The 16,144-nt window shown below is 43.2% G+C and overlaps 1 protein-coding gene across 8 annotated transcripts in view; it reads left to right on the top strand.

Moving 5' to 3' along the window:
- Positions 1-16,144, top strand: part of LOC118082595 (24-hydroxycholesterol 7-alpha-hydroxylase) — a 37,885-nt gene that overhangs the window by 13,819 nt on the left and 7,922 nt on the right. For 6 of the 8 annotated variants that reach the window (XR_004692283.2, XM_035110315.2, XM_060272340.1 and 3 more), the window contains 4 exons: positions 5,512-5,610; positions 7,801-7,891; positions 9,622-9,755; positions 10,343-10,438. Coding sequence is in view for 6 of the 8 variants with exons in the window: in XM_035110315.2 (XP_034966206.1) it covers positions 5,512-5,610; positions 7,801-7,891; positions 9,622-9,755; positions 10,343-10,438 (420 nt within the window). In the remaining 2 variants the exon portion in view is untranslated. Of the gene's footprint in view, positions 1-5,511; positions 5,611-7,800; positions 7,892-9,621; positions 9,756-10,342; positions 10,439-12,905; positions 15,684-16,144 lie in introns of those variants that run through there. The other 2 variants (XR_004692284.2, XM_060272338.1) reach the window with 2 other exon arrangements.

The following is a 16,144-nucleotide window of genomic DNA, read 5'->3' as shown; positions in this document are numbered from 1 at the left end:
CTAACTTCTAGCTGATTATCCCATCACCAAGAAGGGGGCAGAGCCTTGTCTGGCCCAGAACTGACCAATACAGATGCTCCCGAAGATCAGCAGACGCAGGCCCAAGCGGGCTCCGCTCTGGCTATAACGATTTCCAAATCCCAAAATGGCTGCATGTCCCATGCTGATACCAAGGCAATGCATGAGCCATTGGGAGACTCGGCAGCCCTTTGGTCAAATTCTGAGGCTGTGGAAAGGCTGAATGCCCTTTTGGAGGCCAACCGAAAAGGATGCCTTCCACCTGCCCTGCATTGTGTTTTCCCTCCAGCAATTGCCAATACAAAAGGCACAATTCCTGCAACTATGGAGCATATCTCAAATGAAGAGCCTATGGATTTGTCGTTAAGTAATACCCCCTTGCACCAAGGCTCTCTCCCACAGTTATCAACAAATAAGCCCCAGTCACCGGATGTTGCTGTGACAAGTGGTGTCTGAAACTGAATTGCAAGCAATCTAAAATCACTGCTTTTTTCAACCTAGTGCCCCTTTACTCTAGTGCCCCTCTTTTGGATTCTCCATGATTGACTATGCAAGGGTCAGCATGACCCGAGGACAAGACAAAGAGGTCTCTTACACTTTTATCGTGGAATGTAGCTGGTATTAAATCCAAGTTGATGGATCCATCCTTTGTTGCCTATATAAAAGGTAGCTACATCCTTTTATTTCAAGAGACATGGGCCTTTGAGGATTTCTACTTATCAGGGTACAAGGGTTTCTATTTGAGTGCGATGCAGAACCCTCTATCACCTGGCAGACCACAAGGTGGGTTGGCTATCTTTGTTTCTCTGGCCAAAAATCTCCAGGCTGAAATAATCAATATTCAGTCGTCACTCATGCTGGGTATAAAGCTACAAACAGCAGAGGAAGTGTTTGTGGTAATCAATTTTTATTTATACCCAGTATATATATATATATATATATATATATATATATATATATATATAAACCTTGTTGATCAGAATGGAAGGAAATTCAACTGACACTTGAAATGCTTTTCGAAAAATACCCTGAAGCCACCTTCCTGATTGTGGGAGACTGTAATGGCCGCTTGTCTCATACTGACCAAACCTTATTTTCTAAATATGATAAGTATCCTTCACTACCCCTCATAACCACATATTTTCTACCTAGAAACTTTAAAGACAGCGTTGCCACATATGCAGGTTTTAAATGTAGGCAAACTTTGTTGGCCCTCAACCTTCTCCTGCTAAATGGGGCACTCAGCTCTGACTACCCAGCTGAATTTACTTATTGGACAGGCTCACGCCCTTCTACCATCAATTTTGTATGGATCTCTTTAGATCTGATTTCCAATATATACAACTTTAAGGTGGTAACAAGACTGGAGAGTGATCATTTCCCTCTAGAACTCTCCCTGACCCTGGCCAAAGAATTGGATGTGCATTCCTTTGTGCATCTTACAAATGACCAGCTGCAGATGAGACCTACAGCCTTAAAATGGTCCGCTAATACAGCTCGGCAGCTGAATGAACTTCTTTGGTCTGACCAACTTCAAATGACAAGGGACTCCCTTATCCAGGTGGAAGAGCAATGGTGCAGGCCCTGGCAACGAATAGTAAGCAGTTTTTCCATAAAAAATGGATGGATGAGGAATGCAGGAACTTCAAGAACTATCTATATAATAACTATCTATATAATGAATTCTTGGTATACAGAGCATCAAATGATCCCTTGCCTAGTAGTCACCTTATGAATCTTAAGAGGAGATTGTTGTTGTTGTTTAGTCGTTTAGTCGTGTCCGACTCTTCGTGACCCCATGGACCATAGCACGCCAGGCACTCCTGTCTTGCACTGCCTCCTGCAGTTTGGTCAAACTCATGTTCGTAGCTTCGAGAACACTGTCCAACCATCTCGTCCTCTGTCGTCCCCTTCTCCTAGTGCCCTCAATCTTTCCCAACATCAGGGTCTTTTCCAAGGATTCTTCTCTTCTCATGAGGTGGCCAAAGTATTGGAGCCTCAGCTTCACGATCTGTCCTTCCAGGGAGCACTCAGGACTGATTTTCTTAAGAATGGATAGGTTTGATCTTCTTGCAGTCCATGGGACTCTCAAGAGTCTCCTCCAGCACCATAATTCAAAAGCATCAATTCTTCGGCGATCAGCCTTCTTTATGGTCCAGCTCTCACTTCCATACATCACTACTGGGAAAACCATAGCTTTAACTATACGGACCTTTGTCGGCAAGGTGATGTCTCTGCTTTTTAAGATGCTGTCTAGGTTTGTCATTGCTTTTCTCCCAAGAAGCAGGCGTCTTTTAATTTCGTGACTGCTGTCACCATCTGCAGTGATCAAGGAGCCCAAGAAAGTAAAATCTCTCACTGCCTCCATTTCTTCCCCTTCTATTTGCCAGGAGGTGATGGGACCAGTGGCCATGATCTTGGTTTTTTTGATGTTGAGCTTCAGACCATATTTTGCACTCTCCTCTTTCACCCTCATTAAAAGGTTCTTTAATTCTTCCTCGCTTTCTGCCATCAAGGTTGTGTTATCTGCATATCTGAGGTTGTTGATATTTCTTCCGGCAATCTTAATTCTGGCTTGGGATTCATCTAGTCCAGCCTTTCGCATGATGAATTCTGCATATAAGTTAAATAAGCAGGGAGACAATATACAACCTTGTCGTACTCCTTTCCCAATTTTGAACCAATCAGTTGTTCATTATCCAGTTCTAACTGTAGCTTCTTGTCCCACATAGAGATTTCTCAGGAGACAGATGAGGTGATCAGGCACTCCCATTTCTTTAAGAACTTGCCATAGTTTGCTGTGGTCGACACAGTCAAAGGCTTTTGCACAGTCAATGAAGCAGAAGTAGACGTTTTTCTGGAACTCTCTAGCTTTCTCCATAATCCAGCGCATGTTTGCTATTTGGTCTCTGGTTCCTCTGCCCTTTCGAAATCCAGCTTGCACTTCTGGGAGTTCTCGGTCCACATACTGCCTAAGCCTGCCTTGTAGAATTGACAAAGAGGAGATATAAAGCTCTATTAAAGGAAAAGAAGCTTATGGCAGAAAGAAATAACTGGAAAAACCTGTTGACAGCAGCTGAGAACAGAAAACCCTCCTTTTGGCACTTAATTTCCAGATACTTGGGCAGACCGCTGGCAAGGATAGAACCTCAAATTCCAGCTGACACCTGGGAAAGATTCTTTTTTGATCTGTATGCAGCTCACGCCGCTGGCGGAGAAATGGTGGAACTGCAACCTTTGCCTGAGTGGGACCCAGTTACCTGCCCTGAAGTGGAAACCCTTATAGACCAGTTCAAAGCGGGCAAGGCCCCTGGAGATGATCTTATATCTATTGATGCCATCAAAGCCAACAAAGATTGGTGGATTCCACTCCTAGCAGCACTCTATACATATATAAATAAATCAGCAAAATTTTCCCCAAGTTGGAGTTCCGCGCTGATAATATTAATATACAAGAAAGGCCTGCGCACTGATCCAAGCAATTTTAGGCCGATCAGCCTGTTGAATGTAATTAGGAAGATCTACTCAAGGTATTTTGCTAAATAAACTATCAAATTGGATGGAGAACAATAATATCATTGCAGAGGAACAGGCGGGTTTCCACCCTGGAAGATCTACAATAGACCAAATTCTAATCTTGAATCATTTGGCTAAAAAGTACCCTGGCAAAGTCCCAAGAGTTATCCATGTGGCCTTTATTGACTTCAAGCAGGCCTTTGATCAAATTTCTAGGAAGCAGCTATGGACCAAACTGGCAGCCACAACAATTGAGCTCCGTCTTCGGCTTCCGGTTTATCGCCCGAGCCGTCCGGCGGGGTTTGTCTCGAGCTTCGAGGCAGCCCGGCTTTGCTGGGGGGGGAGGGCTGTGAAAGCGACACAGCGCCCCAAAAGAGCCCCAGATTGTGCGACACAGCGCCCCAAAAGAGCCCCAGAAGTGTTCAGCGGTGCCTTTTTTTGCGATTCCCCTCTTGTGCTTGGGCTTCTTTGTGGTCTGACCATCAGTGCCTGCCTCTCTCACCTAGGTTGCAGTTAGGGTGAGAGAATAGGTCAATTTCTGAATCAGTTCTGAATCAATTCAGTTCAGGATCATTTTGCTTAAAGAAAGAAAAAAAGACCATAAAGAGCTGGACCATAAAGAAGGCTGATCGCCGAAGAATTGATGCTTTTGAATTATGGTGCTGGAGGAGACTCTTGAGAGTCCCATGGACTGCAAGAAGATCAAACCTATCCATTCTTAAGGAAATCAGCCCTGAGTGCTCACTGGAAGGACAGATCGTGAAGCTGAGGCTCCAATACTTTGGCCACCTCATGAGAAGAGAAGAATCCTTGGAAAAGACCCTGATGTTGGGAAAGATTGAGGGCACTAGGAGAAGGGGACGACAGAGGACGAGATGGTTGGACAGTGGGGCACGAAGCTACGAACATGAGTTTGACCAAACTGCGGGAGGCAGTGCAAGACAGGAGTGCCTGGCGTGCTATGGTCCATGGGGTCACGAAGAGTCGGACACGACTAAATGACTAAACAACAACAAAAAACATTTTCCACCAGACGATCCATAATAATAATAATAATAATAATAATAATAATAATAATAATAGTCAATGCATTTTAACACAATAATAATTTATATGTTATTTTCACTAATATATGCATTTTTATGCACCCCTTCCCTTAATATACACCTTTCTGTACACATTATTTGGCTGGAGAACTGCATCACACAACTCAGAAATTTTTTACAAAATCTGAAGGTTAGCTGTGTTTTGGTTTGGCTATTGTTTCTTAAAATGTGAATCAGGTAGGACTCACATTAAAATCCAAATGAAATTGAATTTGTCCTCCATCCTTACCTGCTGAGCATGGGGAAATACCAGCTAGCACGAGGCAACAGATTTGACACTTTTGTATCTTTCCCCATCATCTGTACCTGAAGGTAGTGTGCTCACTTGGGCATTCTAGAAAATGTTGTAAGGAAGAAAGCCTGTGTGTGTGCAGAGCCTCACACCACTGCAAGAGGAGGCAGGGCCACCTCTTCCATAGTAAAACTTGCAGTGTATGGGGAAAGAGCCACACACACATGTTCCTCCTCATCCCCTGCCCCATGAAATTTCTCTCACCTTCCCAGTGAAAGAGGCATTAAAATAGCCTCTTTCACAGGGAGGAAAGATTGTCATTAAAATTTCATATAAATTGGTTAGAGCATGGTGTTGATAATGCCCCGGTTGCAGGTTCGATACCTGTATGGGACAGCTGCCTATTCCTGCATTGCAGGGAGTTGGACTAGATGATCCTCAGGGTCCCTTCCAACTCTAGGATTCTACAATTCTACAAAATTTAAAATAAAAAGCACTCAATAGCCAGTGGCTGTTGTAAGTCAGCTTGTTATAGAAATAGCTTGGGTTCAAAGTAAAAAATGGCTGCTCTGTGAGAATGACTTGTTACCCCATGTGAATGCTATTTTTATTTGGTCTGTGTTCTTTTGTTTTTAACAGACACTATGGCAACATCTCCTAGACACTTTGCAAGGAAAGACCTTCAGTGCTAATTATGGCCTCTTACTCCTTTGGGCATCTCAAGCCAATGCAATTCCTGTAAGTATGAGACAGGAAGTATGCTTCCTTCATGCTTCAGTGAGTAAAGTGAATCAAGGAGCCACTGGCAGGCAATTCTCTGAGCCTTCAGTTTCTTAGAAAAGTAAGTCTCTAGCCCTTCAAGAAAGTAAGTTATGAAACAATGTGGAATTTCTATGTATTTTCTTTCAAATGACCTGGGCTAGCTGCTCCTGTGTTGATGTTTATAGCCAATGAGTGAAGTCAGGAATGTGATTGATAAGGTGATTTGTTTGAACACCAGGAAATCAGAATAATTGCACCAGGGCCCATGCCCGCAGCCAGGGCCCCAGACTCTGAGGTTGCATTTTTTAAAAGAGTAAGTCTCTCGTCATTATAGAAAGAAAGCTATTAAGCAACCTTCTAAGTTGGGGTCGCCAGTGTGATGCAAGCAGAGACAAGTGTAACACTTCTCACTCTGCAGACAAAGAGCACTTGCTGGGGTTGGAAGGGCTTTCAAATCCAGTTGGCTATGATTTTAACTCCTCTCTACCTTTCTGGAGGGAAGGAGTTGCCTGGGCAGTTATCATGGGACACAAATGGAAAGAGGGGGAGTGGTGGCAACTGTCACCCCAAGAAGCTTCCACCTAATTCAGAGGCATTATTATTATTATTATTATTATTATTATTATTATTATTATTATATCCCCCTCTGCTTGGCTTACAGCAAAAATTGTTCCTGAGTTGTCTGGGGAGGGGTGAGCACAGTGCAAAGGCAGAATCAGTATCATCTCATTCACCCCGAAATATTACTTAGTCACATTCAGCCCTGCCCCACAAAAATGGGCTGTGCACAGGGCCTCACAAATCATGACTCTGATACTGCCATCCTCCATTAAAGGGGCAGCACTCTGCTTCTGTATGTGAGGCAGACATTCTGGTATTGCTACTTCTTTCTCTGGGTCTCACTAAGGTGGGATTTCTGGATTAGGTGGCAGTTTTTGAGGAGAATCCATAGGTATCTGAGGATGCTGTCAAGAAAATATTCTTAAGAGCGGGGAATAAAGGAAGCACTATCCTTTGGGGTTCTTCCTCCCCTTCATCTGAGGCAAAATTTGCAGGAGAGATTGATTCAGTAGCAAAAGGTTCTGAATCCCATCGTAACATGACACATGAACATTTCATCTCAGAACCATTAAGAATATTACGCACAATGCCTTAGCAGGTTTTAGAGGCTAGGCATTATTCTGAACACACATTGAAAACAGCAGCCCTGTGTCAAGTCCCCCCCCCCAATGATTCTATTATCTCCCCTTCCTTGTGTAGAAAAGCAAATGACTGCCCGTTTGTGAGAAAGGGGACATACCAGAGTCAGCTTCTCTTCCCGCTGTACACAGGGAGCCAGCCAAAAAGGAGCTCTGGGACTAGAAGCAAAGTTTAAATATGTAATCCAACCACAGTTATGCAATGTTATGGCTGTATATTGTTAAGAAGAGATATTAATTATATTTAACATTTAAGAAAAAAACAGCAAGTAGCTAAGATGAGGCATGTCATAGAATCATAGAATCATAGAATTGTAGAGTTGGAAGGTGCCCCAGGGGCCATTTAGTCCAACCCTTTGCAGCTCAGGATTCTAAAGCATCCATGGCAGATGGCCATTCAATCTCTGCTTAAAAACCTGCAAGGAACCAGAGTCCACCACCTCCCTAAGGAGACTGTTCAAAGGGGATGTGAGATCAGCGAGTCTATTCTAGCAATTAGAACTTTGTGGACTTTACCCCCTTCATCTACTTATGAGCATTGTTTGCAGATCTCCCACAGATTTTAGGTCCTATGCATTCCGGTTTCAGATATTGAAGCAAAAACAGTCAAGTCTAATAAAAATTATATTTGGCTAGATCTCGTACATACTGCTTAATCATTAGGAAGAGAAGAAGAGGAGCCCTGCCTGTCTAGTCTCCTAGTGTACAATAAGGTGCTCCTGAAAGCCCACTAAAAGGACATGAGGGTCTTAGCAGCTGATAATCAGAGACTGGGTACCTCTGAATATACCAAGTTAGCCACCAAGACTAGGAACCATTGATAAACCCATTCCATGCGAATTTGTCCAATCCCACTTTAAAGACATGATCTGAGGTTGTGGCTGTCAGCACTCACAGTGACAACAAATTCTATGGGTTAATGGGTAATTTCCTCAGGTCATTCTATGACCATTTCCTCTTTCTTTAGGTTTCATTCTGGACACTTGCATTTATTCTGTCTCAACCTCCTGTTTACAAAAAAGTCATGGATGAACTAGAACCGGTTTATAGAAAAGCAGGTAAATATGCCTAAATGCCTTACAATGACATCGGAACTGTTTGGAACAGCATCTATGTGATGTATACCATAGGCATTGATCTGAAGGATTTCACCAAATTAATTTAGACATAGCAGTAAGCAGTGAATTGGTCTTGGATGCAATTTGAGGATCACAAGATGCTTATTGTTTTAGTGTTGAGACATATGCCCCAGGTACATCTTGATATTGAAGTAGACAGTTGTATAACTACACTTATGTTCCAACTGGGATTAATCTATGCACATCTCTTAGTTTTTTTTAATCACATGGGAATTGGCCAGAAGAATACGCTTGTGAAGAAATGTCAAATCCTGCCTATTATTAAACATACATGTCTATTGGAAAACCTTGTGTGTGAACCTGTCACCCAAGTATCCCTTCAAACACACCTTGAGAGGAAGGGGAACTTTTGGTAGAGATGAACCAGGCACTGTTCTTGAATGGGTCTGAATAGTTTGTGTGTAACCCAAGAATGTAGGTCTTTCTTTTATTGCAAGAAAAGAGAGAGAAACAAAATTATTTGGGTGCGTGGCAGCATTAATTATGAATATTGTAATCTATTCACAACTCTAAACTAAGACATAAAAGGTCCCTACTGCTACAAGAAGTAACAGGTGCCAGAAATTATATCTTCTAGACTGAAGAGTGTAGGGAGTGTAATACAGTAGCACCTGTGATGAATATACCATATTTTTCCATGTATAAGACGCCCCCTACTTTTGGGGACTCCAAATTAAGAAAACACCCCTCAGCACTACCCGTGTATAAGACAAGTCCCAATTTCAAACCTAATTTTTGGGTAAAAAACCCTAGTGTTATACACGGAAAAATATGGTACTTTCTAACACTATAAACCAATGACTTGTTCTGCTATCTTGAACAATGGAATTTTCCTGCCAAGCATGAGGGAAGCTGCCAAGGAGATAAGATACAAACTCTTGTCATGAACTCATTGTATTTTTGGGAACTAACAAATTTGTTGATTTATTTATTGTGAGTTGAAATGCCTGAATCCTTGTCATGTCAAATGAGTGAAACCCACAGTGGGTAAAAAAGGAGAAGGGTGCCTGTTATGGTTGCCAAATTCCCTGCTCCAAATGAACTAAGTGCTGGTCTGCCAAAGGCACCCACCTAACACTGCCTTGCACTTTCTAAGCAAGCAAACAAGGCTCACTTCTCTACTGCAGTTTACAACCCACTTGTTGAGTAAGATTATAGGGCCTTTGATTTGATATGGTAGGGGTGCCAGAGAGGAGAGTGAATCAATATCGTTTCAACTGTTTTAACATTTGTAACTACACCAAAATTCGATGGTAGTAATACCATCTTTCTCTCATTACAGTGGTACCTCTGGATATGTACCTGATCCGTTCCGGGGTGCCATTCTCACCCCGAAAAGTACGTATCCAGAGTGGCACTTTTGAGCATGTGCAAAGCGCTGATAGAGCTCTTCTGGGCACGCTCAAAGTGTGCAGAATGCTTCTGGGCATGCACGCGTGGCAGAACCCAGAAGTAAACACTTCTGGGTCTGCCGCGTACTTAACCTGAAAATACGCAAGCTGAAGCAGACGCAACCAGAGGTATGATTGCATACTTAACCTGAGTTCTACTGCTCTCATTAAGAGTTCCCACTCTTGCATGGCTGTGAATTCACATAAAGAAAGCTTGCAGTGTTTCAGTAACCACAATAATGTATATGACTTTTGCAGGTAAAGATAACATCCAGTTATCTGAAGATGACCTAAAAAATTTCCCATTTATCAAGTGGTGTATTTTGGAAACAATACGATTAAGGGCACCAGGTGCCATCATCAAGAAAGTGATCGCTCCAATGACAATTCAAGTAAGGTTTTGTTAATGACGGTAATAGTGTACCACGGTTCTTCATTCAATAATCTTTAAAATGAATATGTTGTTGAATGTATGAAACATACAGATACACATAGAAATTCATGTCAAGTCATCTATTTAGTGCAAATGACACCCCTCCAGCCTGTTTCACTGTCTTGAAGATGAGGGATGCTGAAATTTATGTGAGATTCTACTCCAATGAAGGCACCATAGATAAAAACTAGCAAATACAGTACATCTTCGTGTTTAGGGTCTGGCTAACAATCAATTATTACCTAAGTGCATCACTTTATTAGTGACCTCATACAGACAGGATTATCTGCTGTGTTCTTGTGAAATAAATATGTTTATAAATGACTGGCTTTGTTGAAAAAGAGCTTGAAGTTGTGCATTAGGCAGCCCTGTTTAGGAAAGTTTTTAATGTTTGATGTTTTATTGTATTTTTAATATTTTGTTGGAAGCCACCTAGAGTAGCTGGGGAAACCCAGCCAGATGGGTGGAGAAAGAATAAATAAATGAATAAATATTATTATTATTATTGTTATTATTATTATTAAGAGCATGTTCTTCTGCTTTTAGAATTTTGTTATCCCTGCTGGTGACCTGTTGGCCTTGTCTCCATATTGGATTCATAGAAACCCCAAATATTTTCCTGAGCCCAATACTTTTAAACCAGTAAGTTATTGCATGGGGGCTGTTCGTTTTTCTCTTTTCTTACTAGCTGATGTGTTTGTTTGTTTGTTGCATTTTTCTCCCACCTTTGCCTCTAAAAAACTTAAGCAACCCTGTGAGGAAGGTTAGGCTGAGTGGCCGTGTGTGGTGACATCGCCCCTTTAAGACTGGTTTATGGGACTGGGTTAGGGGCTTCCGATCCCACCTGCCTTAATGGAGGCAGCCCCCATGACAGTGGGGGATCGTTGGCGAACAAAAAACAAGGATGACAGAAGACGTGGCACAGGGAGAGAGGGAAAATAGGGGAAGTGAACAACTGGCTTCGCAAATTGTGCAAGAAGGAACGGTTTGGATTCTTAGATCACGGTCTGCAGTTTCTTGAAGATGGACTTCTGGCAAGTGATGGGCTGCACCTCACAAGGGTTGGGAGGAATGTTTTTGCCATGAAACTCAAAAACCTCATCAGGAGGGCTTTAAACTGACTTATGTGGGAGAAGGAGACATGGTCCGGAAGGTAGAAGTCTATCAAGAGCTGAAGATGATCACCCAAATGTCAAGGACCAAATGGAGCAAACAGCATGCAGACTTAGTGGTGGGAGGAAAAAATCCTTAAATAAGAGACATGGGGGAATGATCAATGGTCTTCATTGAGATAAGGAGGCACTGAGTGCAAAAATATTTCCTGGCAAAAACCCTCCTAAGCTGCTGTTAAGAAGCAGAGGTTCTCAGTTTCCGGCTACGCCCACGATTCATGATGCTAGCTCTCCTCTGCCCTCTGGGGCAGAGGGGAGGTTCAAGCAGGGGAAAGCAGGTTCTCCATTTAATTGGATCTTTAATTGGCTTTAAAGTACCGGCATGTGATGGAAAAGGAGGGATGAAAATATTAAAGGAATTACAATTGGCAGGAGCGTCCAAAAAACAAAAGCATTTGTGGATGATGTTTTAATGACGGTGGAGGAACCATTGGCGAGCATACCTAAAGCTTCGAATAAAATATCAGAATTTGGGAGATTGGCAGGATTTGATCTGAACAGGAATAAAACTAATATATCACCTAAAAATTTATCTGAGGAAGAAATTGATAATTTACAGAAGGAGGTGGGATTGAAGGTAGTGAATAAAATGAAATATTTAGGCATCTGGATTACTAATAATACAAATAATTTATTTAAAGATAATTATATAAAAATGTGGAAAGAGATCAAGAAAGATTTAGATGTTTGGTATAGGCTAAAATTATCTTTATTAGGGAGAATTGCTGCCATTAAAATGAATGTCCTAGCTAAAATGTTATTTTTATTTCAAATGCTACCAATTCTTGGAATAGGATCTGGTAATTTCAAGCAATGGAAAAAGGATCTTACGAAATTTATTTGGAACTAACTGGCCCTGCCACGCGTTGCTGTGGGTCATCCCTGTGATTTCCCCCCACCCTGTTCCGATCCATGACGTATCCTGCCCCTCCCCCCACCTTATTCCTGTGATTCCCCCCTCCTCCCCCACCCCCGGCTTATCCCTGCGATTCCCTTCATTAAGATAAAACCCATGAGAAACTTGGAGATTCAGTTCCTCCCAAAGCCATGACGGGAGAAAACAACAGCTGGGAAGTGAAAGAGACAACACCATAGATGGACAGAAGAAATATCCATGGATATAACAGCTTTCACCAGGGGTGTACCCAGGATCAAAACTAGGGGGGGCAAGCCATGGTCATTCAGGGGCGGGGCCAAGACACGGGAGGGGAGGGGCCACAAAGTGGGAATGTGGGCGGGGCTACGGAGCCCAGGTGAAACTGACCTTTTTTTAGGGAGCTGACACCACGCTTACACATTATCTCTGCTTGGGAAAATAAAACAGGAAACATAAACAAACCTTAGTCAGTAAAGCATGAGACTCTTAATGTTGTGGTTTCAAGCCCCATGTTGGGCAAAATATTCCTGCATTGCAGGGGGTTGGACTAGATGATCCTGGTGGTTCCCTTCCAACTATGTGAATGATTCTGTTGTATCTGAAGGGCTGTTCACAGGAAAGATAGAGCAAACTTGTTTTGGGAGAGATGCTTGTGCTGTGATTCCTGCACTGGAGGGGGTTGGTCTAGAGGACCCTCGGGGGTCCCTTCCAACCATCTAGTTCTGTGATCCTATGATTTAAATACTCCAAGAAATATACAAACAGGCTTCTCTGTGGCAGTCACTGGAAAGGGCTCCAGGGGCGGCCATCCCACAGAAAGTTTGGTATGTGCCCTGCCAAACCACCCTCTAGCCCAAGCCCCATTCACCAGGTGAGACCTGGTGAGCTGAAGGAGTGCTCTGCAGTGGCAATGGGGCTGCCCAGGAGAGCTTGGCTGGGGATCTATCTATACCTATCTATAGGGCTGATTCATTTTATCTTAGGTAGGATTTAAAGATTAATAAACTGCCAGTGATCAAATCAAACCCAGCTCCTAATTTTAACCCCTCACCCCTCCTAGGAAGAAGAGAAATAAGAAGGGGGGGCAGGTGGAGAAGGTCATATGCAGATCTTCAGACATATTTTCTCTCCAGCAAAGACTTGATAGGTGAGGTGCCTTCTGTTCTTACAAAACTTGATTCCCCCCCCCACTTTAAAATGTACAAAAAGTTAAAATGCTGAAATAGATTGAATTTCACATCCACTTAATTGGATATTCCCTGGTTCTAGTATTATGAGAAGGATAAAAATCTCTCATTCCCACCCCCAATTACTTGCCTTTTTTCTAAAAGTTATAATGCCCCAGGTTTTGTAACATTTCCTCATAGGGGAATTGCTCCAACCCCTGGATCATATTGGTCACTCCCCCGCCCCGCCAATAATGTGCTTTGCTGCCATAGCAATAAGTATGCTCTCATAGACCCAACCTTCAGCAACATAGCCTTTCAGTTTTGTTCCGTGTACATGCTGTCAATTACTACCTGATAAACTGCAAATATGGTACTCACAGGTACATGATCCACTGAGTCAACCATTCATCCTATTATTTAATGTAAACTGCTTAGCTGCTTGTTTATAGTTGCTTTATACTAAGTCAATTGGTCAGTCTTGTTTAGTATTGTCTACACTGACTGGCAGCAGCTTTCCAGAGTTTCTGACTCTACCTGGACATGCCTGCAACTGAACCGTCCTAAGGCAATGCAAGGCAGTTGATCTATACTGAGCTACAGCCCAGAAAGCATAAACCAGGAACCAGAGGAGCACTTAAGAAAGGACAATAACAGTTTGCTATAATTTGGCAAGCTTTGGATACCTAAACCAGCTCAAGAGAGGGGCTTGCATTTCTTTGAGGTGAAGAACTGAAATACACAGGTTCTTCCTTTGAAACAAAAGAATGTCAGGGATTTGCAAGATGCAAATTAAATCCCTGCCCCCAGGCAAATCTACTTGGGGTGTGAATTGGATTTGAGCTCACAGCTCCTTCTTTATGTGGCTGTTGAGCTCAAACGAACAGCAATGGGCTGGGCACAGGAGGAGCTGCTGCAAAAAAGATATTTTAAAAAGCAAAACTTTTGAGGCCATTTATCATACAGTAATAATTTTCACAATTTGCCAGACCAAAGTGAACTAAAAAGGAGGGTTGAAGAAGGAAGGAAGAGCTTGCAGGAAAACCTCCTTCAGTTTGACAGCGAGTCAGGGAGGGAGAGGAACAGCTTTGCTGAGGCTGCTGCTCACAACTCCAGCCTCTGCCTTGCCGGGTGGGGAGGGGGAGGGGAAGCCACTTTGCTGGGAGGGAAGGAGCCCCGCTGGGGCTGCGAGATAGGGAAGGAGCCGAAGGGAGAACAGCAGCTTTGCCGAGGCTGCTTCTCCCGACTCGAGCCGCTGCCTTGCCCGACAGTCAGACGGGGAGGGAGGGGCAGGAGCTGCTTTTCAGGGAGCTGGTCGGCAAGCTGCCGTGTCGGGTGTTTATTTTATTTTTATTTTATTGCTTCTAGAGGGGGGCAGGAGCCCTAACCTGCCGGGTGCTGGGTACGCCCCTGGCTTTCACACACAGGGCAGAATAAAGATAGTTTGAGTTCTTCACTTGAAACTTTATAAATTTATGTATTATAACATCACAAATGGAAACCATTAATTATGTAGCTGTTGACTCAGGGATTATTATTATAACTGAAATGTAACTGACAATTAAGATTATGGGACACAGTGATACAGGATCGGAAATGCACCCAAACCACCATGCGGGGAGCCACTTTAACTAAAATGTATTAATTGGAGGTTGATTGGCACTTTGATAATTGTATAATTTGGGAAATAATTGTTATTATTATAATTTGGCTGTTATTGAGGGTATATTGGAAAACTAATTTAAAGATTATTTTTTAATAAATTATATGGAAATGAGTTAGAACCTGAAAAATAATGAGCTTAAATACAGCTGTCTCCCGTTAAGGCTTCAAGGCTGGTGTCACAAGGTAATTGGGTAGAAGAGGTCTAAGTCCCCATAAAACCTGGATTGGTGGGAGCTTTCAGCAGCCAGCCAAACAAAGGTTGGGCTTTTGACAGCATCTTGTTCTGTTGCTCAGCCTACTGAGATTTAAGTGTGTTTATGTTAATTAGCTGGATAAGTTACAAGAAAGAAGATTCCACCTAAACATTAGGAAGAACTTCCTGACAGTAAGAGCTGTTCGACAGTGGAATTTGTTGCCAAGAAGTGTGGTGGAGTCTCCTTCTTTGGAGGGCTTTAAGAGGAGGCTTGACAGCCATCTGTCAGGAATGCTTTGATGGTGTTTCCTGCTTGGCAGGGGGTTGGACTGGATGGCCCTTGTGGTCTCTTCCAGCTCTATGATTCTAAGTTTGTTGTTTTCTTACCTTTTGAGCTATTTGGAGTTTCTCTCTCTCATAGCGTTTTTGTTTTAGTAAAGTCTGTGTATGATTTTATGAAATTTGGTCTGGTCTGAACTCCTGGACCCTTTAATTTTGACCATGTTTTTTGGAGCAAGGGTCACCCACCACACCAGGACTGGCCCAAGGGAGCCAGGGAGCTTCATGGGAATTTGAACACTGGTCTTCCAGGTCGTAGTCCAACATGAATCGCTACAAGGCATTGGCTTTCTGTGTGGAAATAATTCCCATGGAGCAGGCATTTCCAACACGTTGATCACGATCGACTTGGGAATCGCTGACTGGTTTTTGTCAATCGCAGGCTACCGTCAGTCTCATGCAAGCCTGAGCTCCTCCTCCTCCAGCCATGGAAGCAGGCTTGCCTTCCTTCCCTGACGCCTGCTCTGCACTGCGCTCTGTGTGTGTGTGGGGGGGGGTGGTGGTGGTAGAGCTCCAGTAGTGGGGTATGTGGGGGGGCTGGGATGTGTGTGTGGGGGGGTGTTCCTGCGGGGTACTAACTTAGGGGTGGGGGCAATAACATGATTGAACTCGAAACAAAAAGCTCCAGAAGCAGAAAGACTGAGGTGGAGGGAGAGAGTGAGGATGCTGGGGGGGGGGAGGCGGGGGGGGGAGGAGAATCATGGAGCAAGGAAGGAAGCAACTCGGAAGGGAAAGAGTTAAGAGAGAGAGAGAAGCTGGTTCCTCAGATCTGTGCAAACTAATATAAAAAATATAGTTTGACTTTTCTCACTTGTTCAGGTACTTGTTCATATTTAATAAACTTAAATGACTTTGGAGGGTGGTAGATCACTGCCAGTTTTTGATACTTGTTGGTAGATTGCAGCCTACTGGTACTTGAGGTTGGACTTGCCTACC

The sequence above is a fragment of the Zootoca vivipara genome, chromosome 3, assembly GCF_963506605.1.
Source record: "Zootoca vivipara chromosome 3, rZooViv1.1, whole genome shotgun sequence".
NCBI classification, from domain to species: domain Eukaryota; kingdom Metazoa; phylum Chordata; class Lepidosauria; order Squamata; family Lacertidae; genus Zootoca; species Zootoca vivipara.
Note: the sequence above shows the minus strand (reverse complement) of the source record. Positions and strands in the feature narration are given on the sequence as shown.